Raw genomic sequence first — 9402 nt, 5'->3', positions numbered from 1 at the left:
GGGGGATGAATATCGATTCGAAAACTCGAGTGTAAAAGTACGCAGCGGAAAAGTAAATGAACACAATTGATTTTACTTCGTTCGGAGCCTGTGACGACTCCTACTCGAAGGCCCGTGGTCCTTGACCACTTTCGTTGGGCAATCACTAGTAATTCGAATGTGATTACAAAAGAGTACAAGAAATGCTAATGAAACAAAACACAAAGTTGTACCGACAGAAAAGAAAACTTAAAGAGCAAGGGCGCATTGTCGGAGCTTTGTTGGTGTCGCTGGAGCACAGAGCAGCAAAGCAATCTGGGAATTCTGAGAGATGTATATTTGAAGCTCCACCCCTGGGGCTTCTTTTATATGCTGCTCCGAGCGCCTGGATCCCTTCCAGGCGCCCTGGTGTGACGTGGCAAGTCCAGTCAGGATGCTCCACGTGGTGAGGCGACGCAGAGGATAAAATTTGCCTCCGGGCGCCTAAAATCTATATTAAATGTCACAAATAGGCTTATCAAATTAACAAAAGTTAAGGACTCAATTAACTTTAGTAAATCTCGTGTAATATGGAGTCCCAAGTCGAATTTCACAAGGAAACTAATAGTAGAATGTTTGAAATTAGACTAGCATTATTCTCCTTTTGAGGTTTTCTTCTGATAAAATGGGAATGATCAGTTTTGCTTCACATCCTAGATTGCGAATTAAAATGCAACTAATAAATCTGATCTTGAGCAGTAATCAAATCCTAACTAAGGAAAAAAAATAACATAATCTATGACTAAGAAGCTAAAAAGAGATATATCAGAAGTGAAATTTCAGAAATGACATGTGCAGCAATTTGATACTAAATTGGAATTGCAGAAATTAAAGCTCAAACTGTAACAATAAAAGAGAAAATGGAATTGAATTGCACAAAAGCAATCTAAAGTAACAAAATCAGAACTACACAATTCAGATTTAGAAAACAAGAAGGTTAATAGCAAAATCTAAGAAAGCAATAATGCAGGAATTCATAAATTGCAGGATATGAATCTAAACCGTTTCTAATCAAAGAAACAGATGCAACAGAATTTATTGCAGAAACAATAAATTGTAAAATCTAAATCTAAACCATCTCCAATCAAAACTACTCCCCTAACAAGTCTTCCCTTGCTACAACACAAGCTAATTGAATGAAAACTTCAACTCAATTCAATCTCTTCCAGCACCAAGGAAAACTTTCCTGGAAAAGCCGGTGAAGATTGGAACTGCACAACTCGAAATTTTGCAGATCTTGAATCCGATTTCTCTGGATCGATGGTCTCTGATAGAGAGCAAGCCACTATCACCGAAGAATTCCCCCGATGATGGCTGAAACAGAAGACATACGAATAGATCTTAGCTCCGGAGAGAAGTTCGCCGGCGCGTGCAAAAGATCCGAGCCTAGAAGCAAAAGAATGGAAGCTCCAACGCCAATTAGACTCGTTGAGAAGTAGATCTGAAGGATGATGGGGCCGAAATCCTGAAGAAAACGCCGGGACGCGGAGCTGAGCGCGGAGGAATCAACGAAGAAGCTGGAACACTGTAGCTTCTCATTTAAACAGATCTCAGATTTGAACCGACGGCTGAGATTAATTTGGAGCTAAATCAACGGTGAAGAGTCATCCAAAATCCGATCTGAAGGTACTGATATTAATCTAGGGTCTGGATCTACTCTCCTGTAGGTCGGATCGATCATATCATCACTGGATGGTCCAGATCCGCCCAGTCTTCAATGAACGGTCCAGATTAATCCGGCTGGGTCAATGGCTGGATGAACTCAGATCTGGATCAAAACTTTTGGATCTTCATAAATGGCTCAGATCTACTCCCCATTAAGTTGGATCGGCCAGATCTTCAACGGATGGTCCAGATCTGTCCTATTCTTGATGAACGGCCCAAAATGACCCAAAGCTTGATCTTCTTGTTTGAATTCCGGTTCGAGCCCAATTTCAGTCCAAATAAATCCAAATCCAAGATCCTTTGATGCCTACAAAATAAGAATTAAATATTAGCACCAAATGACACCAAAAATAAGATAATTTGCAATTATGCCCAAAAATACTCACAATGTACAAAATGTGATGTAACCATGATTTAAACTATGAAATTAACATCAAACCATGCATATATGAATCAAAATATTGCAATGAAAATCATGGTTATCAAATCCCCCACACTTAATCCTGAACGTCCCGTGAAAGTCAAGAAAACTAAAAACCCTACTTAAATGGCACCCCCTAAACAAATTCCTAAACATGATTAGAAAATAAAGAAAGTAAACCATCTATGATTATCACATTCCAAAATCTCAAGCATTCATGGACTTAAAACTTTACTCTTGGTTAACCACATAATAATTTCCATCAATCATGAATAAATTGAAATTGATTTCACACTAAAAACCTCACAAGATAGAATTTTTGTAGCCCTCATTCTATCTCACATGTAACCACAAAAATGGAGGGTGCTCATGCTACTTGCGCTTCTTGAACTACCATAAGCTTGCTTATCTTCTACTCTCTACCATGATCATGGATACAAATCATAATATGAAAGTTAATCATAGAAAAGAAAAGGTAAGAGTATGAATTAAGTTCATATCAAAGCATTAGTTACAAGAAAAGATAAGAAAAGTAAGAATTAGCAACAAAGAAAAGATAAGAAAGAAAGTATGAGTTTTAGTTCTAGTGGAAGACATGGATACAAAGAATGTTATATAAATGAATACTTGACCATACTTCCCTATTTTAACTTCTTCCTTAACATTCTTCCAATTTCTTCACCACTGTTCAACAATTTACTTCTCATTCCTTTAATTTCAATGAATGCATAACTGAAAACTACCCCTTGAAAACCATTTCATTCATCACTAATTCCAGCAATCTTCATTTACTTAATTGCAGTTCTTAACCTTTCAAAATTCTGGCACAAACTGCACAATAAAAACTTGACCTTTGTTATATTCATCTCCTTCCTGTTTAGCCGAAAAACTCACTGTGCTTCTCCTTTTTAATTGTTTCTTTCCAATTCTACCAATGAACCTACCAATCCTTGAAGAATTTTGGCCATTTGTGTACATCACTGATCCTTTTACAAAATAATTCTGAATTCAGCTCTGCTATTCAATTTCAGCACTTAGATTCTTCAAGATTCTGTCACATAAGTTTACTACAACATATAGAAAATACAACAACAATGCAAAATCTTCACTACACTACTTTTCCTTTCTGGATTTAAAGCATTCTACATTTCTGATTCTACTCAACATCTCAGCCTTCATCAACTTATGTTGTATCAATTTATACTTCCTTGATCTATGATTTTTCATCCAATCCAGCAATGAGATACTCAGCTCATATCCTACCTCCCCCACACTTAAACCATTGCTCGTCTCGAGCAACAAAACACTCAACAAATGCTCAACAAAATGATACATTAGCTATGAAAACAGAACTGCAAATTCTATACACAAGCACTGCTCAGTTACAGCACCTCATATTCATAGCACTTGGTTTTAAGTTTGTATCAGAAATTGCTATTGACCTTATTTCTCCAGAATTCCTATTCCAACTGAAGATGCTCCATGAGAGGAATGGTACTCTACAAATGAATTCCGCATTTGGATCCATTCGGATCAGATTCCAGTAGCTGCATACACCTTCCTAAAACAATTTCAAGTTTCAAATCAAGCCTTGTGATGCTACCAAAATTCTGTTCACAACATTTATTGAAAGAATGGAAAGTTAAAAATTTCTATAGATATGAATCTTGCATCACAAATCCACAGCTATAGCAGCAAAATCTGGTTTCAGACTAATTTTAAAAACTTCCAGTAGCACAGAATATTACTCAGCCACAAAAGTCCCCTGTTTCTGCATTTTTTTTTCACTGTTTTGAGCAATGCATTTCTGTTTTCCAGCCACATCAGTTTCAACACAAAGCATTGGATCCAGCAAACATATCCAACATCAGATTCATCAAGACTAAACTTCAAAAGAATAAGAACATCTAATGTAATAGCTGCTAGTACAAAATTAATACCAGAATTATAGTTCTTTGATTCTTATGATTGCAAAGATCCATATCAAATTCTGTAAATTCCCAGACCTTTGTTAAGTTCTGTCTTCTTCTCTTACTGCAGCTTAAAATTATTCAAAATCACAGTAGTGTTGCCAACATCAGTTATGAAGCTTCCAAATCCAATTAATCTCTAGCTCCTGATCAACTTCCAGTGGCACATGCTCACTGCCACCAGCAGTTTCCTTGCTCCAGTTTCTGCATCTCTATCAGCTACACACTGCCACAACCAGATTTCCATAGCTCTATATAAGAACTCCAAAGTATCAAATTCCGAAATTCCAAGTTGTTTTAACTTGCTCTCTATTAAGTTTCCTTCCATCTTAAATTCACAGCTTTTCATAAATGAAATGGTGGCTATCAATTCAATTTCAAATTCTGCTCCTTGATCAGCTTTTCAGCAACAGATCCATGTTTCAGCAACTTTTACAATTTCCCATCTTGAGCTTTGCAACTGCATTTCTTTTTTGTAGAGACTCAAGCTCACATTCAATCTAGATTCGTTTCGTTTAAATCATCAATTTCTAGCAATGATCAGATTGCTCTTTTAGCATTTGCAAATTCAGCATTTCAGAATTTTCATTAACAAGAAGTCCACAGAACCCAAAAGAATTAATCCACTTAGCACTTCAAATTTAATGCAACTAGATACAGTTTCAAGTTTACAATTTCTCTCATCAATTCCCCAATTGAAACTGCAACAGCAGCTTGATACAATCTTGAAAGCTTCTTGAATATGAATACAAATCATCTTTTATAAATTGGTTTTGATGCATTCCTATGTAATTCATTGCATCCTCTGATTACTCTCAAGAATAAAGCCCTGATGCTTCAATTTCAATAGATCATCTCAGTTTAAAACTCCACAAATGAAGGCTTGACTTCAATTCAATTCCAATTTGGAAATTTAGCTACAACAAGAACTACAACATTTCAATGCTGTACAATTCCTGAATCTGCATTTTCATTGCAGTTCCTACAACTTCACATATTTCATTTCAGCAATTTGATACTTCTAAAATTCCATCCAATTCAGCTTATGAAGTTATAGAAGGCAATAGAATTCCATAGGTTACTGAAAATTCAATAGCTTCAATGTATTTCTTCATTGATTTGAGTGTTGTTACTGATAATGTGCACTGCTTCCATTTCCAGAATTTTGTTCACAGCATTGAAGAATTATCCCTGTCTGCCATTAATCTACCATAAAAGGTCTTCAACAATTCCTCACTGAATTTAACAACTAACAATGCCAAGTTGATACATCTTGGACAGCATAAACAATCACAAACAAAATCTCAACAATTCACTCTTCATTTCTTGCAACTGCAATCACTGAATATTAGAGTATAAAAACAGTATCTCATCACAAATTCAGTATCTTGCAATCTAAATTCCAATTGCCCAGAATCAATACAGCATAAAGGGTACTTTCAAGGAATCACCATGGTACCAATTTCCGGAAATCAAAGCTAATTAAGCTTGCTCTATACATGATAAAGCTCAAGGAATGATTCTTCTTGACAATTCAATATTAAAAGCTTGGATTTAAAACCTTGCAATTCAAAAATAGAAACATCCATGAAGCAAATAACAGAAACTTACAAGTTCCAAATGCTTCCAAAAATTCAAAATCAATTCACATTTCCCCACACTTAAATCCTTGTCCTCTTGGCCAAAGAATCCATCATATAACACTTAATGTATCCATATCCAAGATTTACAAATGAGAAGACAAAAATCGACATGAGGATTATCAAGAAAATTAGCAAGAATTCGTGTGGAAGAGAAACAAATTGATATACCTTCATAAACATGATTTAATCCATTGGATTGTGGTTTTGAAAGAATCAAAGCAAGTTCTAGAGTGCAATAACACAAGTGCATCACTCAATTAAGGCTTATCCTCGCTAGGCATGAAAAAGCATCAATCCAATTTACCAATAAAGTGTCCATTATTAAGTAGAAACCTTGAGAAAATTAAAAATCCATTATAGACATTAAGCTCCAAAATAGATTCTCAAATCTAGCTCACATTCTCTATTCCTAACATGTTAGAGAAAACTTGTAAAGGGGGTACCATTTTTTATTCCAAATTCAAACTTTATTCTATAGGAAAATTATAACAGTAAAGAATTTATTCCCATATACTAAACTTATTATTTGAAAACAAAGAATTTATTAAGCAACTAAGCAAGCTAAAAGAAACGAACTAAAAACTAAGTTGTGAAAGCAAAGACTTATTATTTGTGAAAGCAAAAATAAAAGCTAAGTTGGAACGAACTCCCCTTTGATTTTGGTGAATTGCATCATTATTGTCCACCTTGTCCACTCTGCATCATTTCCTCCCTCGAAGGAATTTCTTAAGTTGGTTGCTATACACTTTGAAGGGTTGACCAGTAGACACCTCCTGCATCTCAATAACACCATTAGAAAAAATATTGCTAACACAAAAAGAGTTCAATGGGTTAGTCAATTCCTTTGGTTGTCTCACTGGCTCCACAACTTCCTCTGCAATGTCCTTTGAAATTTCCTGTGATTCAATATCTAGTTCTGATGAAGGTACAATAATTGGTAGTGATTCTTGGGTGCTTGGCTCCATAGCACAAGCCCCTACACTATCTTCACTTACATCCAATTTAGGTGATTCTTGGGGTAATGCTTCCATGCAATCCCCTACACTTATAGATTCATCCACAGTAGTTTGGCCACAATCAGATCTTACCTCAACTATTTCCCTGTTATTAATACAACCTCCAGAATGTTTAGATTCACAACCCAATTCATCAAAGTCTGAAACAATTTCATCATAATCCGTATCAATAAAATTCATAGTATCCAGCCATTCGGATTTATAAACACTGGAAATAGAATGGTTCTTCTTTTGTTGTATCGTATCAAAAATGCTAAATTGAACAACTACATCAGCAATCTCCATAGATAAAGTTCCAGCATGCACATCAATCTTAGTCCTGGCAGTCTTAAGGAACGGTCTTCCCAAAATAATTGGAGCTCTATTCATTAATACATCGCCTTCCATATCCAAAATGTAGAAATCAGCTGGAAAAATAAGGTCACTCACTTTAACCAAAACATTCTCAATCACTCCAGTTGGATGAGCCTGACTACGGTTGGCTAACTGAATAACAACTCCCGTAGGTTGTAGAGGACCAATACCCAATGATAGAAAAACTGATTTCGGCATTACATTAATAGAAGCTCCTAAATCCAGCATAGCATCCTCAAATACATAATTTCCAATAGTACATGGCACGGTGAAAACTCCTGGATCATCACACTTCTGAGGAATAGGTCGAATAAGAGTAGAAACATTTTTTCCCATGCTAACTAATTCATTTCCCTTTAATTTCTTCTTATGCACACATACATCCTTGAGAAATTTTGCATATTTCGGAACTTGCTCTATCATGGTTAACAAGGGCACATTCACCTCCACTTTGCTAAACAAATTAACAAGTTCTTGAAATTCCCTAGCTTTCTCTTCCTCAACATGTTTCTTTTGCTGGATTCTTCTTTGAGGAAAAGGTAAAGGAGCAGAAATCTCAGTACCTTGCTGTTGTGATTCTTTCTCTACATTTTGAGCTGAAATTGGAGCTGATTGCGAATCATTTTGTTCTGCTGAACCAAAATCTGTTGAAATCTGTTCTGCTGTATTTCTCCCACTATTCTGTACTGGTTGAGTGGATTCTGAATTCAATTTTCTTGGTACAAGATCTGGTGACTGTGAGTCTGAAGCTGGTGCAACAAAATATGATCCAATTGGAATATTCTTCATGGGTTCAGTTATAGTTCTTCCACTTCGAAGAGTCAACGAACTCACATTCTTTGGGTTTGGCATTGTTTGAGAAGGTAGTTTGCTTGAACCTTGAGCTTGCATTTGATTTAAGTTCGTTGCTAGTTGGCTAATCTGTCTTTCAAGATTTTGCAAAGCTGAATCTGTCCTTTGTTGATGTTGCTGCTGCTGTAAAAATAATTGCTGCTGTTGCAAAATTTGTTGCAGCAATTCATCCATCTTCTGTTGTGAATCGGAATTAGAAGAGTTATTAGAACTTCCTTGAGTCAAACTTAACCTTGAAGGTGCTGGAAGTGCATTCTGGATTGCATTTTGCCCTTGCTGAACTCCCTGATTTTGGAATTGCCATTGCTGATTTTGATTTGGAAACTGCTGAAAAGGCTGAAATTACTGCTGGAATTGATTTGCAGGTTGATAATATTGCTGGAAAGGCTGATTTTGCTGCTGGCATTGACTTGCAGGTTGCTGAAAATTCTGATTCTGCTGTTGGAATTGATTTGCAGGCTGGTAAGAATGCTGGAAATTCTGATTCAAAGTTGGTTGCTGATAAAATGAGTTGCTATACTTAAAATTGGGATGATCTCTCCAACCAGGATTATAAGTAGAGGAATGGGTGTCATATTTTTGAGGAAGCTGAGCTCTAGAAAATGCTGCTACTGACTCATCTTGATGAAGATTTGGACACAATTTTGAATTGTGGTCTTGGCTTGAACAAATGCCACAAACTCCCTTCGATTGATATGGAAAATGTGTACTTGGCAAAATAGAAGCTTGATTAGCATTATTCAGTGCCAATTGCTTTACCAAAGATGTTAACTCCAATAATGAGCTTCTTATCTCCTTCTGTTCATTGGAAACCATTTGAACCTCTCCAACCCCTCTTGTTGTCAAAGCTCTACTTCCAAATTGTTGTGAATTTGCTGCCATGTTTGAAATAAGCTCCCTAGCTTGTTCTGGAGTCTTGTTCACTAAAGCTCCTCCAGCTGCTTCATCTATCATACTTCTGTCCATAGGTAGCAAACCCTCATAGAAGTATTGGACTAGTAGCTGCTCACTGATTTGGTGTTGAGGACAACTTGAACATAATTTCTTGAATCGCTCCCAATAGTCGTATAATGTCTCTCCCACCACTTGCTGAATCCCACAGATACTTTTCCTGATAATTGCAGTCCTTGAAGCTGGAAAGAATTTCTCCAAGAAAGCCTTCTTCATATCTATCCAAGAAGTAATGTATCCTGGTGGAAAATAATACAGCCAATCTTTTGCTACTCTAGTTAATGAAAATGGAAAAGCCCTCAGCTTGATATCTTCTTCTGAGATTCCTTGTGGCTTCATGGTTGAGCATACCACATGGAATTCATGCAAATGTCTATTTGGGTCTTCTCCAGATAATCCTTGATATTTTGGAAGCAAATGAATCAATCCAGATCTAAGTTCGAAGTCTCCTGCCAAGTCTGGATAAGTAATGCAAGAATACTTGTAGGCTTCATCAGGAGTTGCAAGCTCCT

The 9402-nt window shown here is 36.4% G+C and overlaps 1 protein-coding gene across 1 annotated transcript; it reads right to left on the bottom strand.

The window, feature by feature from the left end:
* Nucleotides 1-1163: 1163 nt before the first annotated feature.
* LOC122011126 lies at nt 1164-8243 on the bottom strand. The gene is made up of 4 exons (XM_042567555.1): nt 8172-8243; nt 6575-8116; nt 4250-4300; nt 1164-1508 (listed from the first exon to the last, which is right to left on the bottom strand). The coding sequence occupies exons 1-4, from the start codon at nt 8241-8243 to the stop codon at nt 1164-1166; spliced, it is 2010 nt and encodes a 669-aa protein (XP_042423489.1).
* Nucleotides 8244-9402: the final 1159 nt, after the last annotated feature.

The sequence above is a fragment of the Zingiber officinale genome, chromosome 8A (genome assembly GCF_018446385.1).
Source record: "Zingiber officinale cultivar Zhangliang chromosome 8A, Zo_v1.1, whole genome shotgun sequence".
NCBI classification, from domain to species: Eukaryota; Viridiplantae; Streptophyta; class Magnoliopsida; order Zingiberales; family Zingiberaceae; genus Zingiber; species Zingiber officinale.
Note: the sequence above shows the minus strand (reverse complement) of the source record. Positions and strands in the feature narration are given on the sequence as shown.